This window comes from Natrix helvetica, assembly GCF_964273705.1.
Source record: "Natrix helvetica genome assembly, chromosome: Z".
NCBI lineage: Eukaryota > Metazoa > Chordata > Lepidosauria > Squamata > Natricidae > Natrix > Natrix helvetica.
The window spans coordinates 30,019,943-30,044,967 of NC_138554.1; the positions used below are offsets into that span (position 1 = coordinate 30,019,943).

The window sequence follows — 25,025 nt, forward strand, 5'->3', positions numbered from 1 at the left end:
CAAAATTACAAAAGATTAGGATCAGTCTCAGAAATATGCATAGCCTAGTCATACTTCAAGAAGATTCAAAGTATGGCTATAGGCAGGTGTTTCCTAAAGTCGAACTTTATTAAGAATCTCTTTTCCAGTGCCCCTGTGAAGCATCTCTTCTTTTAATATACATTTTTTTATTAAAAGAAGATTTATGTAAGATTAAAAACTATTGATACATAAAAGTAAAAGCAGAAAAAATTCAATTCAATTCAATTTATTTGATTTCTAGACCGCCCCCTCTCCCCAAAAAAGAAGGAAATATGAAAGAATAAAAGGGTAAAAAAGAAAAAGTTATCTGAATGACTTCCAAACTTCTTTGCAACAGTTATACAGACATAGTAATTGACAGGCTAAAAATCTAAGCTAAGTACTCTGCTTTCCTGAGCCATAAAAGATTAACTTAATTGCATTGATGCTTCCTATATAAAATAGGAAGTAGCCTTCATCATAAATTTTCATCTGTTGTTGTATTAAATGTATTTACCAATACATTGATATATGCTTAGTACTTTACATAACTTTGTAAATAGATTACTGTTCTTTAGAACAATAAGGGAAGGAGAAAAGTATATAGTTCCATGAAATCAAATAGAAATTTCTGAAAGTACTGATAATTACATCAAAGCTGCTCTCATGTAACAACAACTTGTTTGGTGACCTTTCAAACTTATTTCTGATCCTCGAAATTCCAACCACTGCAGCATCCTTGTGGTCACATGACTGCAATATCACAGTATTCCAAGATCATGTGACATGGTGGAATCTCCAGCTAGAATGGGGTAATGAGTGAACAGAGTGGTAAGCTTGGAGACCTTGCTGGGAAGGAACTGACAAAGGCTGCTTTCTTGTGCCTGTCACTATTTACAAACTTCTTTGCAATTGCCATCTTCTACCTTGGGGTGAAAATTGTGGGAACACTGTAAAAATTTCTCTCTCTTTAACTCTGAGATGAGATTACAAAAATAAGAAAGAGGCCAGCTGCAACTTTTCCAATATTTTATACACTCGAAGATATTTGTGTTTAGATCCACAACAATATTAGGGAATATCTTATTTTTCTCTTTTCTGAAACTGTTCCACACAAGCAGAAATCAATGGTGGATGAGAGAACTACAAAAGAAATCAACCTAATCCATAAACACACATTCACAGCAAGGCAAAGTAGAGGTTACTACGTTGTTATCATGTTGTGTGAACATGTCCACTATTGGGTGAATGAGATTTGGGGAAGAGAGACATTTTACTTGGATAATGTAAATATATCTCATGGCACAAAGAACTTCTTTTTGCCTCTAATGACTCAAGGAAACAAACTGGGATTTTTAATTTTTTTTATTTATTATCAAATGTACGTCCAAGTCAGAATTCTGAGAATGATTAATAATAAGAGAAAGAGGTAACAGGAGGTTAATGTAGTCAGATCTCCAGGAAACCTTTCACTATGCACAATGGGGGTTGTACTTTTCTCTTTGAACTAAGTATTTTTACATTGTAGTTGAATGTTAATATTATATTGAGTGCTATGTCATACTTGTATTACAATTACATTTCCAACTGATTATAAATGAACAGCACTTACATGAAAAGTGCTCAGGAGAAAAATTAAAAAGAAGAGAACAGAAGTCCCACTGGGATGAGGGACACCCCCACCGGAAACTGAGTTCTTTTCTATAGTATGTTGAATCCAGTTCATATAAGAAGTTACTCTGGTATAGACTCCGGGTCGGTTGGGTTCAGAGCAACCCACCCCAAAACTCACAATGCCAGCTAGAAACCATGTACCATTCAACTTGCAAGCCAGAGGGCCCCCAGAGTCACCCTAAAAAGAAAGAAAGGAGTTAACTAGGAACATTGTTTCAGTAAGTAAGACCTAAGGAAATAATGTGCATTTTGAGTTTAAATTTAAGCAGATGAGATGAATATGACCAGAGGTAGGTTTCTGCAGGTTCACCCAGGATCGAGCAAACGGTAATGGATGCTTCTGAGCATGCACAGAAGTGTTGCGCGCATGTACAAGTGAACTGGTAGTAAAATTAATTGAAACCCACCACTGAATATGACCATTCACCATTTCCTCTTAATGTTCTTTAGCCAAGCCCTTACCATTACTGAAAAGGGGGAAATAATCATGGTGATTTAAAAGTAAATGTGAAAACAATCTTGTGGGGAATCAGTATTATATCTTAAATGTCTTTGTTACGGGTTTGAAGGCTAGTTAAGGATATTGTTGGCATACTTAGAAGCCTTTGTTATTCTGCTTTCAGTAATTCATGACATTACCAGAGACATACTGGAGAAAATGTGCTTGCTGCTTTGTGATACCATCTGCCTCAGAAGGACTATGTAAATCAAAACTTTGGATAAATTGTATTATGTGAGAAAATATACTGCCATTAAGAATGTATTGCAAGAACAGTCCATTCTTTAGATTGAGAAACTATAGTTTAAATTCAAGCTTCATCACATCACTAATCAAATTTACTTTATTCTAAGACATGTTATAAATATCAACAGGAGACAAAACCAATTCTAGTCTACTTATAGGAAGAATGAGATACGGAAAAATGTCTAAGGTGGTTGTTTATTGTTACATTTTTGGGAGATGGGGAACTAGATTAATTTCCTTATATTAAATGGGGAGCTACAAGAATGCATGTGCAAAAATGTGTTATTGTTAAAATACCTGTAGTTTATAAACTGAATAAACAAATAAAATTATTAGTAAAAAATATTTGAAGGAGGAGCAGATAGATTTAATGATTTGTGGGCATGTTCATTGAAGGAAAAAGATGGTGGAATGGATCTAAAAAAGTGTACATATACTGCAATTTACTGCATTAACTTAGTGTTTCTTATAAACAGAGAAAATATTTTGATTATTAATTTAATAAACTGCCATTTTCACACTACCTTTTAGCCAACTAAAGATCAAAAATGAGCCGGTGAGCCATATTCAAGAAACATGTCATATATGGGATTTCACTGTAAGAAATATGAGGCTTGGCAAAAAAAGTGAACAGTTCAGAGTGAAATCAGTGCTTGAGTACCCGCCTTTAGGTTGTATTAAGTTGCTTATTTCTATTCTCATGCCCAACATTACTGTTGCTTAACAATCACAGTCAATTGTAAATCATAGTTACTCATATTACTGGTAAACCCTGACTTACAAACAAGACCTGTTTTGGTCACCACACTATAAAAAAGATGTTGAGACTCTAGAAAAAGTGCAGAGAAGACCAACCAGGATGATTAGGGGACCGGAGACTAAAACATACAAACAATGGTTACAGGAACTGGGCATGGCTGGCCTAGTGAAGAGAAGGACCAGGGGAGACATGATAGCAGTTTTCCAATATTTGAGGGGCTGCCACGGAGAGGAGAGGGTCAAGCTATTTTCCAAAGCACCTGAAGGCCAGATAAGGAATAATGGATGGAAACTGAACAAGGAGAGATTCAACCTAGAAATAAGGAGAATTTTTCTGACACTGAGAACAATCAACCGATGGAACAGAAGTTGCCTTTAGAAGTTATGGCAGCTTCATCACTGAAAACTTTCAAGAACAGACTGGACTGCCATCTGTCAGAAATGGTGTAGGGTTTGCATGGGTGGGAGTTTGAACTAGATGACCTATAAGATCCCTTCCAACTCTGTTAATCTGTATAATCTGTATTATGACCATTATGATTCACAGTCAGTATTAAGATTCCAGTGATTTCTTTTTGAGCCCTCCGAAGGTGTCAGGGAAGCCTTTGGACGGTCCCATCCGGGGGGGGGCGGGAGAGGCTGTTTTCTCCCTCCCCAGGCTCCTATAAAGCCTCTGGAGCCTGGGGAGGGCGAAAAAAGCATGTAAAAATGGGGGGGTCATGCCTGTAGTGCACACATGTGTACTGGGGGGGTTGCGCATTGCATTATGGGTGTGGCACGCCCGCACACGACCCCCCTGCATTCGCCCCACTTATGGCACGCGAACCAAAAAAAGGTTCTCCATCGCTGGCTTAGAGAATCAGTTTAATGTACTGATCAGGCTAGAAATTGGAGACTATGAGTTCTAGTTCTGCCTTAGACAAAAAGCCAGTTAGATGACCATGGGCCGGTCACTTTCTCTCAGCCCTCAGAAAGAGGTAATGGCGAACCACTTCTGAAAAACCTTGCCAAGTAAACCTCAGGAACCAATAGACAGTCTCCAAGAATTGGTCATTATTGAAGAAAAAAGTGGCTAGATTCACACATTTCGCTCAGCATGGTTATATAATAAATTGCAATGCCCTAGTTCCCAGACTTGTGATAAACAAGCAAATTCTATATTAGTGTAATATCTGCGACAAATCTTAATTGATCCACGGCTCTTATCCTCTATTTTTACCTGGCAAGAATCCTTCTTTCCTTCCGGATATCCAGCACAGATCATGTCATCATAAATTAGCCTGTAGTTTTTTGGCAAAACTTCAGTATCTACATCAGAGCTGCTGGAATCATTATGGTACATTTCATCACACTTATCAACATCTAGGATTGGCATTTCCAATTTTTGCAGAATCCGAGTGATGAAAGAGGCTGGTGAGAAAAAAAAAAAGGGAGACTCTGAGACCGAACACCAACTCCTAAGCATTTAAGGGTGGAGCCCTCCCGCATTTGCTTTTAAAGATCAAAGGGTTAAGTGGAAGTGTCTGTGATGCTTTAGTCTGTGAGTCTCATTTTAAATCGCTCCCAACTCCTCCAGTCCATCTACCAAATGTTTGGGCTCCACACCCTTTGCAATAATGTCATTGCACCACCAACTACATTCTTGATGCCACTGAATGGATGATTAAAAAACAAACAAATATTGCAACTGCAAAAACAATGGATGTAATTAGCCCTGTTACGAGGACTTTAAGTCATGGGTCACATGTGCCCCACCACTTACTTATTACAGAAACTTCCAAATAATGGAACCAAAATTCAGCCTCAAATCACTACTGCAAAAACAATATTTTTACAGCAATAAGCAATATTATAAATCATATAAATGCATTAACCCACCATAAAGTTTAATGCAGTTTAATGCCCCTCAAAACACTGGGGGGGAGGGGTAGCAGAAGCATCCTCATCCAAAGGAGACCATGTGCCTTGCAGAAGCCTGAATTCTACAACTTGATCTAAGAAGACCCCACCTTTTTCTTACCATCTGGATAGACGTCCCCCCAGCCAGTGACCCAACACATCATCCCTACAGGGAAAGGTTCAGGATCTGCAACAGTGGATAAGCAGACAGGCAAGATGGTTCGGGAGAAATGGACAGGTTCCTCTAGTTTCACCAACGCAATATCAGCACTCAGCCCAACTCCAGCATAATATGGATGTACTATAATCAGACTTATAGCAGATGAGATCATGGTGGATGCTGGTTTGGGAAGTTCGTACTCCCCCAGGTGTACTCGATACTTGGATGCAACTAGTGGCCTATGGGAGCCAAGGGGAAAAATAATCAGTCTTCTATCATCCTTGTTCAGCTCTGAAACTCAACAGGAAATTATGGAGGGCATCATTTATATATTTATGCATTAAATCAAATATTTATTGTGAACAAAGATCAGCATCAGGAGGGAGGAGTCAAAGTAGAAATTCAGATTTCTTGGCTCTTTTAATATTGTAGTTCTATCTTCATAAAGGCAAGATAAAATTGGTCCACTGCCAAATTTTTGAGCTTAGTTGAATTGCTATTGTTCCCATCTTCAATTACTGATTCCTTTAAAGAAGAGAAACTGGCTGAGATACAGTCTTTTTAATGCAAATCTGCTACTCACCCATCAAAGCAATGAGCAGCTGTCACCACCCACTGGGAGGAAATGAGACTTCCACCACATATGTGAAGTCTGTTTTCTCGTATGCTGACCTGCCATGGCCATTCCCCTTCTACAGCTCTCTTCCCACCCACAATTCGAGGGGAATGTACTTTGGGGCGCCCACAGACTGTAAAAGAAAAAAAGAGAAATGTGAGAAGATGAGAGCTGTAGGAAATTGTTCATACTACTGCCTTTCTACAACCAATGCAGCCAACCTTGCCACAATTCAGCTCACATATTGATTTTTATATTATTATTATTTTGTGAAGTCACAAGCTATTTCGACGAATGAAAACAACATACGTTTCCTTCAAATTCTTATTTTTTTTCTATCCATGATTGCTAAATAGATGTCATTTTTCACTTTCTGTTTCAAAATATAGCCAGGACAGAAACTCTAAGATTCAGATGCAAAGTTTTTTCACTTCAGTTCAATCCTAAAAAAATATTATACGTAATGTTGACTGTCGGGTCTTATTCCTGATGATCTCACAGGCACATCCAGACAGTTTTCTTGGTAAAAATATTTAAATGGCAACTGAATCAACAAAATGAAAGAGTTGTGATTGGTTAGTTCATGTGAGAGGGAAGTGTCAACCGCCAGGAAACTCAGGAGCCCCAGATAGTTCAAATGAGTATAAAGGTATACAAGAATCTGAATTACTAATGGCCAAGGGAAATTAGCGGACGATAAAGAGTAGAAGGAATTCAAGGTGGGCTGGACTTAGATCTCATGGGCATGAAGGGGACCCCTCCCTCGGGCTTAGCCTGATCATCTCCTACAGGTAACAAAAGCTATGGATACTTGTTAGAGTGAGGAAAGATATCCCAGATGTATAGATAATGATTACTAGAAAGACATGTGAGAATAGCAGTAGAATAATGACCACATATAATAATAAAATATGTTAAATATCTACTTGAATGCTGGATGTTTTAAAGAAGAAATTGGACAACCATTTGTTTGAAATGGCATAGGGCAGTGTTGGCGAACCTTTTCAGCACCATGTGTGAAACGGGAGAGCACAGGAGGGCACCAGAAACCGGAAGAGCAGTTCCCCAGTGCGCATGCATGTACTGGTCACCTGATCTTACAGTTTCTAGAAGACTAACTTGCCAGTGTGCCTGCATGCACTGGAAACTCAGCTTCCCGGTGTGCACATGCACACTGGGAAAGTGTTCTTCTGGTTTCTGGTGCTCCCAGAAACCAGTGTGAAGTGCAGGTAGCCGGCATGTCTATGCGGAAGAGCAATAGGCAACAGCTGGCATGCCCAGAGAGATGTCTCTGAATGCCACTTCCAGCACGCATGCCATAGGTTCACCATCACGGGTATAGGGTTTCCTGCCTAAGCAGGGGATTGGACTTGAAAACCTCCAAGGTCCCTTCCAACTCTGGTATTCTATTCTATACTATTCTGAATATGTTATCATTTATCTATAATTAGCAGCAAAACCTTTCCTTATATGTAGATTAAAAAACAGGGGTTCCCCAGGTAGCTCATGATAAAAAAAAAATATCTGGGGCCTCCAGTCGTCTTTTACAAAACAGTAGACAAATTAATATCTCCTCCGGGTATTTTTTAAAAACTCTTTTAATTCCTTGCCATTCCATTGATTGGGAATGAGGCAAATATATTTAAAGGATTCCAAATTATCTACTGATGTTTAAAAACGTTTTGTGTTTGCTTAGCCAGGTGTCATATATTTTCTCCCTTAGATGTTGTTGACAACTGCCATATGTTTACAGAGTTGGATGAGTCATAACTAAAAGTAATTACATTGAAACAAATTATATCTAACACTGGATAGAAAGAAAGCTGTAGAAAGAATGTGGGCAGATAGGTGTTGATCAAGCAACAATAGAGAGACGGAGGCAGCAACCAAATTTTGCTAATTACAGCTCCTAATATTCTTAATTATCATGGCCAATTATAAAGGATGCTGGAATTTCTGCTGAAATTTCTACTGGAGTTCAGCAATATTCATAGCTTTCATGCTAAGCATAATTTACAAAAATGTAAACAGTGGAATTAAATGAAGAGTAACATTTGAACAAGAGAAAATGTATAGTGTGTGTATGTGTGTGTGTGTGTGTGTGTCCTACCTAGCTCTCAGGTATGTTTATTAATAAGCACAAGAGGCCCATAAAGTACACAATATTCATGGACATCCTGTCCAGATGATCAGTCTCTTTATATTGCAAAGGGTCTTTTCTCATCCACGCACAATGGATGTGATCACATGGAAGTCTACAGGCCCCACACTACACTGCATTTGCAAGTGTGTACATTTTTAATCTCCTTCTTTGCACATGTAGTCACAGTCTTCTGTTTCATGACTATCGTTGCACTAAATTGAAGCATAATATGCATTTGCTCGTCATGAAAATGAGTAAGTTTTTGCACCAAATCGGCTATCATAGATGGTTGGGAAAAGGAGGCTCAGATATGTATGGATTTCCTACTAAACTAAAGAATAGTTATAAACTGTCACACTCTTTCTAAATTTCCTGGCAAAAACCTAAAACCCCTGGCAAAAAATATTTTTAAAGGTATAAATAGAGGTGTGCATGTGTGTGGTGTGTGTGTGTGTGTGTGTGCATGTGTGTGTGTGTGTAAAGGCTTATTTATAAATCTGGAAATTATTCCTTATGTTACATATCATATATTATATGCTCATATGCATTACGGAGACCTGGTTGGGCCATGAGGGGGGTGTTCCCCTTAGTGAACTATGCCCACCAGGCTTCCGGGTGTTTTCACCAGCCGAGAGCCCATGGTGTGGCGGTGGTTATTAGGGAACGTCTTGGCCCTCAGGAGGTCACTGCGCCTCACGTAGGTGGGTGTGAGTCCCTTTTTGTGAAATGGGGCCTTGGAGTTCAAGTGGGCCTTTTTAGTTTAGTTTAGTTTAGTTTAGTTTATTAAATTTATAAACCGCCCCCTCTCCCCGAAGGGACTCGGGGCGGTGTACAGACAATAAATATATACTAGACAACAAAACAAAGCACAAAGCCCCAGACAAAACAACTTTAGCACACAGTCTGTACAGTAACCATAAACTAACTAATAATTAAAACCAATTTAAAAAATTAAAATACCCCCAAATTTAAAAATTTAAAATGCCATCCAGGAAGGTCAGGATTAGATTATACTTATACCTATCATTGCGATTGGGCCAGGCCAGCTAATTGGAACAAGTGGGTCTTGAGTTTCTTACGGAAGGAGCGGAGATCAACAGTAGTTCTTTTTGTTACATACCTGTCTCCCTGCTACATTTCATCAGCCCTGCCAGAGCTGCTAAATGTGTTAGCTGGATTGGCGGTTGATTTCCTCAGGCTTATGATCCTGGGGGATTTCAGTCTGCCTTCCATTGGCGAGACATCCGAGTCACCTCGGGAGTTCATGGCTTCCATGACAGCTATGGTCCTAACTCAGTTAATTCAAGACCCCACCCATAATAGGGGACACACGCTCGACCTGGGCAGTGGATGAATCATCTAGATTTAGGGGATATTTCTATTCAACCCTTGTCATGGTCTGATCATTTCCTCATCAGGCTTGACTTCCATACTGCTACCCCTCGCCACAGGGAGGCGGAACTAACTAGATGGTTCCGCCCCAGGCGCCTGATGGACCCTGAAAGGCTCCTGATGGAGCTTGGGACTTTTCCTGAATCCCTTGCTCACAACTCGACCGAAGCCCTAGTGGAAGCCTTGGATAGGGCAGCCACTGGGGCCTTGGATCGCATTGTGCCTTTGCGGCCTCTGACCCGGAACTGGGAAAGACCCCTTGCAGGGTAGGGCTGAAGAATTTGTTCAGTATCTGCAGGATAAAATCTGGACAGGCTTGGACTCTGACTGGGTAGATTCAGGCGAGTCGAGGGGGATTAATCTTGTGGAGACAATCTGGGATGAGTTTGACCCTGTGACCCCCAAGGGCATGGACAGGATTATGGGGAGACTCAGTGCTGCCACTTGTGTGCTGGACCCATGTCCCTCTTGGTTAGTTTCGGCTTCCCGGGAGCTGACACGAGGCTGGCTCCAGGCGATTACCAATGCTTCATTGAGAGAGGGGTTCTTTCCCACCACCTTGAAGGAGGCGGTGGTGAGGCCCCTCCTTAAGAAGCCTTCCCTGGACCCAGCTTCTTTAGCCAACTATTGTCCAGTCTCCAACCTTCGCTTTGTAGCAAAGGTTGTTGAGAGTGTGGTAGCACGTCAGCTTCCCCAGTACCTGGATGAAGCTGTCTACCTGGATCCGTTTCACTAAAAAGTTGGCTTTTCCAGCAAGTCAGCCTGGCCTGTTAATTTTATCTAATTTTTAAAATGTTAGTGTTATATTAATTGGGTTTGTTTTTTGGAATGTTTCTAATTTCCTTTTAACTTTTGTAATATATGTTTTTAATGCTGTACACCACCCTGAGTCCTTTGAGAGAAGGGTGGCATATAAATCCAATAAAACAAAACAAACAAACAAAATATGAATGTATTACATGTAACTCTGGAATGCCTCGAGCAATTTCAACCAAATTTGGTACACAGATGACTTACTCTCTGGAAACAAATACTGTGGAGGTAAGCCACCCCTAACATCCCTAGGTGTGTGTGTTCTGTTAAGATACAGCCTGGCTTCTTCTGTACTGCTGTAAAATGGCTTCTACTGTACAGTGCAGTGGAGTTGCCATGGTATGGCAGTACTCCATAAGGGGGCTCCCTCAGGTAAAGGGGAAAAATCCAACATTAGAAATTACGTTTGGTCTGGACATTTTCACCCTATAAATAAATACCCAGGCAATGCCGGGTTATCAACTAGTGTATAATATATTAGAATAAGTCATGAATATAGTGGGCCTATAGATGCATTTTTCATGGAGTCATGGAACAGGGAGTAAGAATGTAAAGTTCCTGACAAGACCGGGGCAAGATGTACCATACATATGGATTCAGAGTAAACAAGTTGGGTATAAAGAGAGAACTGGAATGATCCCCAGACCCTCAGAGTGCAAGACAACTCTTGATGGAGCAGGGGACATCCTGAGTCTGCTTCCCAGCCCTCTCTAATACAGACTGGTCACTTGTGTTGAGAGTGTATGGGGATATTGTGTGAATGTGTAGTCTAGTTGGGCAACAATACCTACAGCAACCTGAGTGGCCTTGTTGGGCATAGTTACCTGAATAGCCTTGTTGGGCATAGTTAATTGAATAGCCTCGTTGAGCATAATTATTTGAATAGCCTTGTTGGGCATAGTAATAGTGTTGAATAGTGTTGTTGGGTATAGTTATTTGAATAAGTAAGTATAAGTATAATCTTTACTGTCATTGTACTTAAATACAACAAAATTGATTTTAACCTCACTGGTGCAAAATTATAACAGAAACGAAAAAAGAAAGAAAAAGAAAAAAAACTAGTGTGTGCATGGAGTGATTGTGGTTGTATTTAAAAGTCTGACAGCCCAAGGATAGAAACTATCTTTAAACCTGTTTGTTCAGCTGGCTATACTTTGATGTCTTCTGTCTGATGGTAGAAGTGCAAAGAGACACTGAGCAGGGTATGAATCATCTCTGAGTATCTTCCTTACTCTGCTAAAGCAGTGAGATCTGGCGATGTCATCCAGTGGTGTCAGAGGGCAACTAATGGTTTCTTGTGCCGAATTGATCACTCTCTCTAGTGCCTTCCTGTCCGCAGCTGTTAAACCAGCATACCATACTGTAATACAATATGTGAGGACACTTTCTATGGTGGAATAGCCTTGTTGGGCATAGTAACATGAATAGCCTTGATGGGCATAGTTATTTGAATAGCCTTGCTGGGCATAGTAACATAAATAGTCTTGTTGGTCATAGCTTATTCTAGTAAGATAAATTAGACAAGTATATATACAAATATAAAGGAACTAATTAAACAATTGCATACTTACTTTCTTTTTGTCTGAATAACACAAGAATAACAGGACTATGGAAAAGTATGTTTTGAGTGCTTAAACTCAATTTTATGACATCTCTTCTCTAGGTCCTTCCTCCCCCATTATTAAGTTGACTATCCTTTACTCAAGTGTGTTCTTACCTTTTTGAGAATCAGTGTTTTCCACACCTAAAAATACAATAAATAAAGTCAAAGTGATGGAATGAAGGAACATCACTATTAGAAGAAAAAGATCAGGAGTTAGGTTACCAAAAAAAACCTCGTCAATATTTTTACTCCCCAGAACACACTGTCCACACCGGCAAGGTTGCCATCCTTGTACGGGAAAAGAATTATAATTCATTACAAAACATCTGAATATTATTTTTTTAGGACAGTACTTTTTCTTCACCATGGATTCCCCCTTAAATACCTTTCATGGCCATGGACTATGACCACAGACCCCCAAGACTTAACTCAAGATTTAAATCATAACATTTCTTCAAGCCTTCGCAGATTCCCTGTGACATCGCAAACCCTCAGGGGTCGAAAGATCACAGGTTGAGAACCCCTGCTTTAAGAGCTAAGCCAACCTGTCTAATAGTTAAACATGGCCACATGTGAAACATTTAACTGGGTCAGCTGAAAACCTAGTAGTCATAATTATGCAACAAGATAAGGTGTGTTAGTGCTAATGTTTGTTTTTTTAATGGCTCTGGGTTACGAAAACCCAGACTTGGATAGCTTGGTATGGAAAGCCGGAAAAGATGTTAAATCCATAAACAGATTAAGCATCTTCTATGAAGGCTCTCTGCATGTGTAACCAGTTTATCTGTAACATGTCACTATGTCGTAGCTTTTTTTTGTTAATGAACTCAATGTTTGGTTAAGTTACATTGTCTCCTCTCCTCTTACCATTTCTTTCTCAACAATATCTGTAGGTATTTCTAATCCATGCCACAAACCTTTCAGTTGTCTTTGATCCAAAAGACTAACATGAGAGGAGATCGGATGGCATGGATTTGCATTGTTCTGGCTCACCAAACATGTTCTATCAAAAGCCTGCAGAGATCTTTCCCAAACCTACATTTAACTGAATTTAGGCCTTGAACATGGCACGTAAAGCCAGTCCAGTAAAAGAGATGCCATTAAGGAAATTCCTTGGTTAATAACTGCAATAGATTTTTCTCTGAAGACTGGTAAGCAGCAAGTCTGATCTCTCTAATGTATTATTACAGAAAAAGGAAGATAACAATAACCCAAACATCCTATGAACCCACATACACACAAACTACTTCAGTCCAGTAATTTATCAATTGCATAATACATCAAAGTGATCAATTGTTACATAATGGCTACAAGGAAAGAAAATAAAACCCATCTGCATTTCCAAGTGTGGAAATCTACACACATATGCACCAGTGATGGGTTTCAATTTCTTTTACTACTGGTTTGCTTGTGCGCACATGCACAAAAGCATCCGGGTGGGTGGACAGAGCCTCGTGCCGCCACCACTACTGGTTGCCGATCCAGGGTGAACCAGCAGAAACCTATCTCTGATATGCACTTTCCTTACAACGCTGGATTACTAACTGTATCTGACTAGTGAAACACAACACAATTTTTTTTCCTTATCATTTTTTTTTAATCAGAAGGAAAGCAATACTTGCTAGAAGTTTCAGCCTCCATGCTCCAGATTTCCTTTCCAACACTCTGCAAAAATCCACGTATGTTCCCCATTTTTCCCAGAAACCAATAATTAAAACGTCTCAGGTTTTGCAACTCATCCAGCATCCATTATTGTAGGTCAACAATTTTTCGGATTTCTGAAAACCTAGTGGTTTGCAATCTTTAGCTTTCGAGAAAGGATCTAGTGACTCAAATGGAACAGTCTGTGTTTGTATGCCCCAACACTAATCTATGTGATCAAATACGGTCCCAATAACTATAGAAAATACCTCTACATACTTTCACAAAGAGAGGGGGGAGAGGGAGAGAGAGAGAGAGAGGGAGGGAGGGAGGGAGGGAGGGAGAGAGAGGGGGGGAGAGAGAGAGATACTGGCTACCCACCTTTCAGCAACAAAAATAGAAGCACAATCTGGGAGCAACAGAAACACAGCATTGTCCAGAACTAGCAATGTTCAGTCATCCAGTCCTAAGGCAGATCAGGTATAGAGGAACAGCACAATGGACTATGATGCTCAAATCAAGCACCCAGGATTTGCAGAAAACCAAAGGAGCAATCTCTTGACTATTGCTCAATATCAAGCAGACTGCCAAAGAGACCTGAGCTGCCTAGTATTGTCCTTCTCTCACTCCACCCCCAGTTTTTCAGTGGGGCAAGTTGAGCTGCCTACTCACAGGCCGGAAATCAGGCTATCCCAACTATTCTATCTCCACCTCTGGGTGGGGTGAAATGGTTTAATTAATTTGAAGTAATATGAACAATTATCTTATAGCAGCCTGCTATTGAATGTAAGAGAAAAAAATATGTATTATAACCTCTATTTCAAGAATTAGCATTATATAGCTTTCAAGCACCATGCAGGGTGCTGGTAACAGCAATTTTAATGCCTGGAAGATGTAGTGTCAGTGTCTCTGGAATATGCAAACTCAAAGGTAAACAGGATCCAATCCTGGTCTGTCCCTGGGACCAGAAGTTTAGTCTTCTAAGCTTTTGGACTCATTCCGGAGCCTATACTCAGGGAACTTCACTCTCACTAGATGGTATGGAACACATTCTGGTGAGAGAGAAGTTCCTTGAGGATGGGCTTCAGCAAGAGTCCGAAAGATTAAACCTCTGGTCCTGGTGACTGACCTACATTGGATCCTGAAACGTTATCCTGGGACATATATATTTGCCTTCATTTGTTAAAGATGAACAATCTATTCCTGGAAAACCCATCCTTTTTTTTAAGTTCAAGTCAAAATGAGGCATGCCACATGGAACTAACACATAATTCAGATATCGTATTAAACAATAATTAGCTGGGATTATGTAATAAATAAGCTGTTATTTATAGGCCAAAAAACCTAGGCTCACACAAGCAAGCCAAAGTCCCATGAGCTATTAAGCCTCAGATATGTATGTTCAGTTTAGCATAAGAATTGAACTACATGGCACAATCATAGCTCACTGAATTAACCTGAGTGGATTCAGTCAACACATCAAAACATAAGCTAACTACAGTGACTCTAAATAACAATTATAATGCATTGGTAGAATTGAAAATAAGGCACAATGGAATTTATGTAGAAAGTTTCTTTTCTGTTAACAAAAATTACTTAGATCACATAACTGAAAAACTCTTAGAAAATGTGATCAATTGTTACATAATGGCTACAAGGAAACTAACACATCAGAAAATACTATTGAAAAAAAAGGGTGTCCAGCAATGTAGCAGTAATACCAGGAAAGAATCAAATTGATGAAAAACCTATAACAAAATAACAAGATTTGTGAACTGACGTTGAAGGACTTTGGAAGAAAAAGTCAGCTATTTTCAAAGCCATATCAAAAGCAGTCCAATAGCATAGTTTATACAACAGCAACCCTATGAAGTAAGTTGGGCTGAAATAAAATAACTTGCCTGAATTTACTTAATTTCCTATTTCTGTCAGCCCTGTGAGGTAGGCCAGACTAGGAAACATACACTACAAGAGCAGCTAGGTACCATTTTATTATTAAAGGTTATAATAACAGAAACTTGCAAACTTGACAAAAGATTCTCTCTCTTTCCCTCTTACACCAATGAGACTCAAGACAGAGCAATCTTGAATTTCCTTCTTACTCTACATTGATGTTATATAATGGATGTTGTATTTCCTCGTCAATGCTATGTCTCTGCTCAATATTACTATGTCAGAGGATAGATTTGAATTTGGGTGTCTTCGGTCTGTTATCTGCACAAATGTTTTTCCAACTTGGCAACTTTGAGATGTGTGGACTTCAAATCCCAGAATACACCAACCTACCTGTTATAGGAATATAGCTGAAGGCATTTTGGACTATATATAGCTGGATCCTCCTCTTCATTAAACGCAGGGTAGCGGCTGGCTTACATAACACAAATTGTCCATAGCTTAAATCTCTTTGTCTATAGCTTAAACCTCTGCCCATAACTTGACCTGCTAACTACCTAGAATTTGAACCTTGGCTGCTAGTTCATAGTAGATAAAGCCAGATCAACTAATAAACACATTCATTGCTATTAAATTTTCAGGTTAAAGGTCTGAAGGTTGCTAGCCTGCTCCTAGGATTCTGGCTCTGTAGCTTGGAAAATCTAACAAAACTATTAAAGCAAAAATTTTATTTTCTTCCTTCAAGAAAATAAGGCCTTCTACCTTAGGAGAAAGTAAATAGGCCTCCCAAATAGCATATTTATATATTATATATTATCCAATAACAGGATGTCAATCTTTACAGTTCACATCATAATCTATATCAAAAAAACAATGATTCCCCCCCCCCCAAAAGGTAGTAATATTTAAACACATACTAGGATCCGTGGTGGCATAATGGTTAGAATGCAGTGTTGGAGGCTAATTCAACGCACTGCCAGGAGTTCAATCCTTACTGGCTAAAGGTTGACTCAGCCTTCCATCCTTCCGAGGACAGTAAAATGAGGACCAAGATTGTGGGAGCAATATGCTGATGGTGTAAATTGCTTAGAGAGGGCTGTAAAGCACTGTGAAATGGTATATGTCTAAATACTATTGCTACTATCAGCCTCTTTCCCCTTTCTTACTTTCTTTGATTTTCAGTTAATTTCTAGATCTTGCTTAAATGATTGCTTAAATTTCAAGAGTTCACTAACAGTTCAATCAGATTATTCATGACCACTATCTAATTATTATATATAAGGACATTTCCACCCATCCTTTACCAAAATTAGTTTTCTCTTTCTTTCACATAAATCAACAGTGCAGAGTTACTATGCATCATTACCTAAAAACTATGTTGAAATCACTGTTCCGCCAATGCAATGTAAATATAAATTCAATTTCCATTCTGTTCCCTCCCTATCCTAGCTGACCTCCCAGGAGAGCAACCAAAATGCAAAGCACTGGGAGAGCAGGTTTCCCAGGAATTGTGCTGCTAATTTGGAATACTAGCACCATGCTGACAGTGCATATTGAAAAGTCTGTGAGTCATATTAGCACTGCCAAAAACTATAAATATATATTTTACAGAAAGACATTAACATCCAAGTAGGTTTGTGTTATTGAAGCTACATCATACTTGTGATACATATAATATACTGTTTATATATATTTTCTATTCAATTTTATTTCAAAAAGTGAGTTAATCATTTAGGAACATACAATGATGTGCTAGTAAATATTTAAGACTTGTTTTTTCCAGCATCATTGCTACTGTGTTGTATCATTAGACATAGGCACAAAAGCTCAGCTCAGCTCTGCTACTGACTCACAAAATTCCAGAAAATTTAATACATTTTACTCATGATCTTATGCAAATTGAGACTACACTCTCAACAATTTGCAATATCAATAATCATGGGCCCTGGTGGAGTGGCCCACAAACCTATAATAGCCCTGTAGGATAAAACCATTAGTTCATCCAGTCTATATAAACACTTAGTAACCACTAATCCTGGCCTTGTAGGAATCTGTCTAGTGCCATTTTAAAACCACTCAAAGCAGCTTTCATTACCACAATTATCACTAGCAAATTCCACGGGGTAATTATAGTACTGTAAGCGAAGTGTGAAAAAAATGTTTTCTTTGTTCAGCAAGCATTTGATTTCAGCTACACAACCCATGACCCATTGAATGATACTTTCAGAGATACTTCCTTACCGAAACAGAGAAGTTGAATGACCCTGAGCATTGGGCAGGCAAAAGAACAGTGGGGAGTGGAGCAACGTTTGACTTTCCCATTGATTTTGTTTATTAGAAGCTGGCAGGAACATCAGAAATCATGATCTCATAAACTGCAGAAGACCGCAGTGATATTGCACTAGCTACAACTTTGTGAATACAACTATGTATTGTATGAAGATCCTTGACATTTCAATTTTATGGGAATGGGACCTGGGTTTTGTTCACGTTATTTAATTTAGAGGATTTGAGATATTTTGTTTCAAAAATGTTCAAGCTATGCTTCACTGTTTGGCCTCATTAAAGGTTATAAACAGACAAAAAGACAGGAGAATTTGACAGCAGATAGATTTCAGTTTCATTCCCCAAAAATATTAACAAAAGTTTGCTGTAGCAATAAAGAAATTGACTACTGTATCTATTACTTTTTTAAAGCAATCTTCCCAAACTTTACTGTATTATGGGAAAGTTCAGTTTTATCCTCCGTTGGTCATTGACAATGATGGGCTAAGAATGATGGGAACAGAAGCCACTAACCTAAGAAAGGCAATTTTATAAACTATGGCTGATTTCTCATACTATTTTAGAAATCGATTATAATTACTGAAATAAGATTTATGGAATAAGCTATCCACACAATGTTTAGCCATAAACCTGTCAATTTGCGTCAAGCAGTGGATAAATTGAATTAAATAAATAAACCAATATTTATAAAGCAAAATAATCTATGTTCATCGATATCAAACCAAAGTTTGTTTCACTCAAAAGTTTAATACGGATGATGATTCATTCCATTAATTCAAACTTTACAGAGCTCTCGTTTCAATGTCTCAGAGAAGATGGTCAAAGATAGTTATTATATAATTTATTTGAGTTTGGCTTAGCATCCTGTGTGAATTTAGAGTTTAGTTTGCAAACCTATACTTTGGTTAAACAGGGAGCTGCCACAGAAAGTGGTGGTGCAAAGGCCTTACTAATCTGTTTTGGAAGCTAAGCATGCCATGGAAGAGCTAATATCTAAGAAATCTCTGGAGTTTCTATTTGTTTTCTTAGTACAGTCAGTACTTTTAATTAAATAATTATTGTAATTTGATGGTATTTTTCTCTCCTGCTATGGGCTGATTCTGTAATCTTAATCTTGTGGGTTTTATTCTTTCCTGGTACAAAGTTGCCTTCTAAAACCAATGCTTCAGTATCAAAGAGTTGATGCACTTTCTCATATACGTACATTTCAAACTCACAATCATACCATGTTTTTATAATAGGACTAGGAAGACTCTAAGAGCCTCTCAAAACTCTGCAGGGGCTTTATAAATTCATGGGGCTATGACACACCAGGGCTAGCCCAAAACTGTTGTTTTAAACCAAAACTGGTCTTAAAGACCAGATGGCAACTTCCTCCATTTCAGATACAGAGGCTGACGAAACTGAATCTTAATTTAGTGCTGGAAAAAGAGGACATCCAAAACACAAGAGAAAAGGACATACTTCAACGTGTTCTCTATTTTAGCTATATTACAGTTTTTAAAAGAAGAAAAGAGAAAAGGATGACCAGCCTCAAGGTGGATGCACTTGATTAGAATGGGAATGGATATGTCATTGAAAGATCTCAAGATCCAAACTGGGAACAGATCATCCTGGAAAAGGTTTAAGAAACTACTAGGAATCAACACCATCTTGAAGTCAATAGTTTAAAAAACAAGGAAGTAGTGGGCAAGGCAAACTTGGGACTCCAGAAGGCTCCCTTTATTTTTTTAAACCATATTACAGATACATTAGATTACTCAGGACTTTTTTGTATGTTGTATCAACATACCAACAGCACACAGTGCCAATTTTCAACAATTGCATTAAGGACCCTACAAAACAAAGATCAAAGATCGCAAGCAAATCAGATCTGAAATGTCAGGCTGTCCATCCCAACTTTGCATAGTATACTGATTTAGGTGCAATAAACTATGGCTTGATTAACCATAACTTTCGGAAACACACAGACTGAATTTGTACAATTGTTAGCCTACATATGGTTTGATTATGGCTTTAGATATTCTATGAACTATTCCCCAATTAAATTTCCTTACAGTGCCAAAACTAAACAAATTTTACTAACTGTCCTTCTTTTGGTAACATGTGAAACCTGATTCTATCACACATCTGTACAAATTGTCAGGAACATTTGATTATGGGAGACCAGCTTTCATCTAGCATTCTGACACAATGGTGTAATACTTTAGCATCGTTAAGGATCCCAAAGGCTTTGTAATGTTTACATGACATTCTCTCCATGAACCAAAATGCAGACATGGCATGGCAACTTTCATCACTCATGTCCTTCTTATCTCCAGCCCATTCATTAGTAAGGTTCAAATCAGATTTAGTTAAAGTAGCATTTTCTACGAACGTGCAGGATTTTGTATTCAAGGAAGAAAACATGTCAGCAAAATTATTGTATGCCTAACAGTTAAAAATTTAGACTCTTCACAAAAAGGGGGAAGTGGTTGATGAAGATACTGGAACTTGCAAAGATGGCTAAATTCTTTGATTAAATTTGATGAGAGAAAGAAGTAGGCATTTTATAATCATAAAGAGATAACTTTGTAATCATACTTTGCTGCAAGTTTCTTGATTCTTTTTCTTCTTTATCCTTTCCACACTTTTTATTTTTCTCTCTTTCCTTGTTCTGCTTATTCTGCATTCATTTCTGTTAATTTTTATGTTTTTGTTAATGTTTATGTTTTTGTTAAAACAATTTATATTTTTAAAAAGATGTAAGGATGGGCATGATGACAGTGTCTGTCAGCAACTCCATAAAACTAAAAGTGGCTTTTCCTGGGATTGCACTGCAGCAAATCATGCTAATATGGAATAATATGGGATAATAGGAATTGTAATATATGTGTGTGACTTACGTTATAATTGAGCATGTTAAGAGTCTTGTAAGAAGAGATAGCATGAGGAAACACCTCACATAAGAGCACCTGTAACCGCAGTCATAACGGCAGGAACCTTGATCACTTTTGCAAACATCCTGTGACCTATATAGAAGAGGCCACAAATTATTTAGCTTTTTGGCATAGCGACGAGGGAAAGGGGAGTTGAGATGAGGGGAGGGGGGGGGAAAAGCTGTGGGCTGTCAGAATATGTAACCAATCATGAAATGTCACACATATGTATAATAGTGATGAATTAGAATCCTTCGGGGTTCAGTCTTTGCTCCTTGTGTTGCTAACTGAACCTGCGCAATAAACCTTTTCTGTTTGATCCCGGAATTCCGTGTCAGTTCATATATTCCATAATAATGCCCTTTTGCAAATGAGGCCATTGCTTTAACAAGTGGTTGACAGACACAGCCTGAGCATCCCTATCTACTCCCTCTCCTTTCAAAACCAGTGTTGCACAAACCTAGTATTTTTTTCCCTTATTCTGTGACGATCCACGTGCAATCTCAAAACGAGTAAATGTGCTTACTTAAGAAACCAAAAGGGCAATTGCAGTAACTTTATTTATTTATTTAATTTCTGTAGCCACCTATCTCAGTCCATGACTCTAGGTGGTTTAAAATTCCAAAAATATAAAGGTAAAGGCCATGGTCATTGTCCATCCCACCCACCCACCCCGCCCTTCCATCCAGCTGTGTCCAATTCTAGGGAATGGTACTTGTCTTCATTTCTTAGATGAGGGAGGCAGCTTTGCCAAAGACATTTCCATGGTCATTATAGCCAGCCTAACTATACATTGAGGAGCATGGAATACTGTTACCTTCCCACCAAACTACTCACATGTTCATGCTTTCCACCTGTAGGTGGGCAGGAGCTGGGACAAGGATGAGAGCTTACCCTGTCACCGGCACTCAGGTCTCAATCCCAGGCTATCAGTTTTCCAGCTGACAAGCTCAGCCTCTTTAACCCTTCACACTCCCTTCAAAAATATATTACAATCAAAATATTAAAAACCTTTTAAAATAATAGAAAACAATAGAAGCATAGCATCCAAGATACTTGGCAAGTTAACAATACAGTCAAGAAACTGGGCCCTTATCATGTTCAGCATCCCATGTATGGGAACATAGTCAGGTTTTTAGGCCTCAAAAGGCTAACAGGATTGGGGCCATTCTAATTTTTGAACTAAAGATGTTGCATAGAACAGGGGAAAAAGTTCGTCTTCCAGTTCCCATCAGTCTATACTCTTTGGCTGATATGATCAGCAACATGTCCATCCTGGCAAGATGGGTAGACTCTTCGAGAAAGGAGATCCTTCTGATTGCAACTTAAAACAGTTGTAGTCAAAACAAGACCAAGAATGGTTATTGGACACCAATTGTCACAATGACTCAAGAGATGATGGAGGTTATAGCCTGCCATATAAAAATAAAGATTGTAAAAGCAGGAGGGAGGAAAAAAAAAGAGGATGTGAAATTCTAAGCCGCCCAGGGTCATTGACTGAAATGGGTGGCTACAGAAATGGAATAAACAAACAAATATATAAAGGAGTTTTTCTTCCACTAATTGTTCCTGTCTTCATTAAAAATCTGTACCAACAGAAATCAGGGTGTAGTTATTTAAGCACCCAAATTTCATTTTAAAAGGTAAACTCACATGGACATTGTGCCTCCTGAAAGATTGAGTTCACTCAGTTCTTTGAACTATCCATATATTCTTATAGGATACCTGATCTTTGGCCAATTTTAACATATGGCTGATGTCTACTCCAACAACAGGGGAGCAGATATATGCCAGGAACAGATTATCCACTTGAGCTATAATTTCAAACACTGTATGCACCATCTTTATTGGTTTAGGCAAGTGAACATATGTATACATATGCATCCCCAACAAGATCTATATAGATCAAAGAAGGCATTTTTCACCGGCAAGGTTGGCAAATACATTTAAAGATAAATCAGCGAAATGCCACCAGAAAACGGGGGGGTTATATTATCATATGTGGTGGACATGCATAAAAGGCAAAAATATTGGATATTCATCTAATAACTGCAGCTAGAATTTTATTTGCACAAAATTAGAAAAATGAAGATATCCCTATGGATGAGAATGTGATTAGAATGTCAGAAATGAATAGGTTAACACTTGAAATTAAGGAAAAGGAGCAATCTGATTATTACAATATATGGGAATTATTTTATCAATGGTTAGAAAATAAATATGGAAAATGGAAAAAAGCAGACAAATGAAATAGAGAAAATGTTTTAACTAACTTAAATAAGTTAAGAAGAGGATTATTATAGTATTAGGTATGATGTATATTAGTATTAGTATTACGAATAGATAAAATAATAAATATGGCTGTAAATTGTGATTGTATAAAATATTTGCACAAAATATTTGTATCCAGAGAACACACTGTTTAATGGACGATTATGTTTGAATCAAAGTAAAATAAAATATATATATTTTTTAAAAAAAGATCTATATAGGTCAAACTGCATCTAGGGCGATTATCAGATTATTGCCCGGCTACGAAATTCTGAAAAATCCAATTCATGGAAGCGGAAAGCGAGGAGAGAGACATTAATCTTCCCTTCCCGCTACGAAGTCCCTCGCTAAACAAAATTTGAGTTACAAGATCCGCTGATAACTGAATCTCCTTTTCGCTCTAGGAAAATATGGATTTTGGCCTTCCAAAATGGATATGGGATTTGCAGACTATCTGTTGCACGCTTTTCTTAATAAAGCGAGACACCCCTCTGGTGAGGTTGGAAATCCCCTGGACGGATGTGGGGGGAAATGGCACAACTGGGACGAAGCCAAAAGCACAGAGGAAGCGATATGTCCCCGCTACTTCATTCGTTCCCGTCGCCTGCAACTCTCGGACCAAGCAAGATTAGGAGCGAGCTGATTGGAGCTTGCTCGGTCGAAGGATCTGTGGCGTTCTCTAGCGAGAGGAGGAGATAACAAAGAACTTTCCCGGAAAGCTTACTTTCGCTTTTGCTTCAGGGAGGAGGGACGCGCAGTTTCCCATCTGTAAAGGCAGGTAAGGCAAACTCCGTTGGAGGGGAGAGTTTCCCTTTTCTGAGATACCTTTTATTTCTTCACTTATAGCAAAGGTTAGTCGGTGTCCTGTTGTTTTTTCATTCTCGAGTTTTGAATCTTTAAAAAAACCAAAAGCATATTTGCTTCTCCATTTGTTTTATTTTATTGCTGTGTCTGTTGCACTGATCTAAGCCTTAGATCAATAGTGTCCTATTTCCCGAATCACAGCTGACAGCTTTCTTCTCCTAGTACTGGAGGCCCCGTCAATAAATTATGCTAAGTCTTCTTGCTCCCTACCTGGGAGGATGAGTCTATATTTCCAGACAGTATTGATGGAGGTGATTGTACTATATATAGTCCAGTTGTGGTTTTCAAATTTTTTTAGAACCTCTTCTGTAGGTGTGGCCTGCTTTGTGGGAGTGGCTTGGCAGTCATGTGACTGGGTGGGAGTGGCTTGGTAGTCATGTGACTGGGTGGGCGTGGCTAACTTATAAAATGTGGTGAAACTCACTTAACAACGCTTTTGCTTAGTTGGCTCAGAAACTCTGGCATTTGAAGCACGCAAAGCTGTCAAGTTACAAGACCCTTGCATCCCTAACCCTTTAGAAAAAAAACTCAGGGGTGTTCAAACTTGACAGCTTTAAGACTTGAGGACTTCAACTCCCAGAATTCCTCCTCCAGTCACGTTGGCTCAGGAACTCTGGCATTGAAGTATGCAAGTCTTAAAGCTGTCAAGTTACAAAACCCTTGCACCCCAAACCCTTTAGAAAAAAAACCCCAGGGATGTTCAAACTTGACAGCTTTAAGATTTTAAGGTTTAGATAGGACTCTTAGAGGTGGGTGGGTCAATTGGTGAGCCAGCCAATCAGTGAGCAGCGGGCAGAGCAAACATGGTGCGGACGGGCTGGGGAGGGAGCTGGAACGGTTTTAAATGGCATGGTAGATTTGTGGAACCTCTTCTATAGAAGAGGTTAGAACTAGCAGGAACCCACCTCTGATATAATTCAACATTTTTGAATCCAGGCTAATTGGAAAAGGGTGTTCTGTATCAAAAGGCATTGCTACAAATCTTCTAAGGATTTTTCACATAGTGACCTCCAGGTAGGTATCAGAGATCCTATCAAATGAGCCAAAAGCCCCATTCATATAATAATAAAATAAAAATAAAAAGGATTGGAGAGGTCTCAAAAAACAAGTCCCAACAAAACTAAGCCAGACTATTCTGATTAACCATGATATAAATACAGGTTCAGAAAGTAAACCATGGTTTTATAGTAGTAAACTATCATTTTGTTATCTACCTGCTCATAGATATGGTATAATGCTGTGATACGTTATTTCTTGCCTTATTTCTAGTTTGTTTTGTGCCCATCAAATCTCTAGCTAAATCATACAAATGAAAAATACGAATGGTTTTAAATAAAACAATTTATAT

At 38.7% G+C, this 25,025-nt stretch overlaps 2 protein-coding genes across 5 annotated transcripts in view; one reads left to right on the forward strand and one right to left on the reverse strand.

Moving 5' to 3' along the window:
* Positions 1-1,533: 1,533 nt before the first annotated feature.
* Positions 1,534-24,899, reverse strand: LOC309401369 (serine protease 27-like; the record flags this gene model as incomplete). The annotated part of the gene is made up of 7 exons (XM_081970439.1): positions 1,534-1,852; positions 4,398-4,588; positions 5,199-5,476; positions 5,821-5,986; positions 11,919-11,945; positions 23,639-23,733; positions 24,892-24,899. The coding sequence occupies 7 exons, from the start codon at positions 24,897-24,899 to the stop codon at positions 1,592-1,594; spliced, it is 1,026 nt and encodes a 341-aa protein (XP_081826565.1). The 3' UTR covers positions 1,534-1,591.
* VWA5A (von Willebrand factor A domain containing 5A) overlaps positions 23,372-25,025 on the forward strand; it is a 35,919-nt gene continuing 34,265 nt past the window's right edge. For 2 of the 4 annotated variants that reach the window (XM_081932469.1, XM_081932468.1), the window contains exon 1: positions 23,372-23,591. The gene's annotated coding sequence lies outside the window, so the exon portion shown is untranslated. The remainder of the gene's footprint in view (positions 23,592-25,025) is intronic. The other 2 variants (XM_081932471.1, XM_081932470.1) reach the window with 1 other exon arrangement.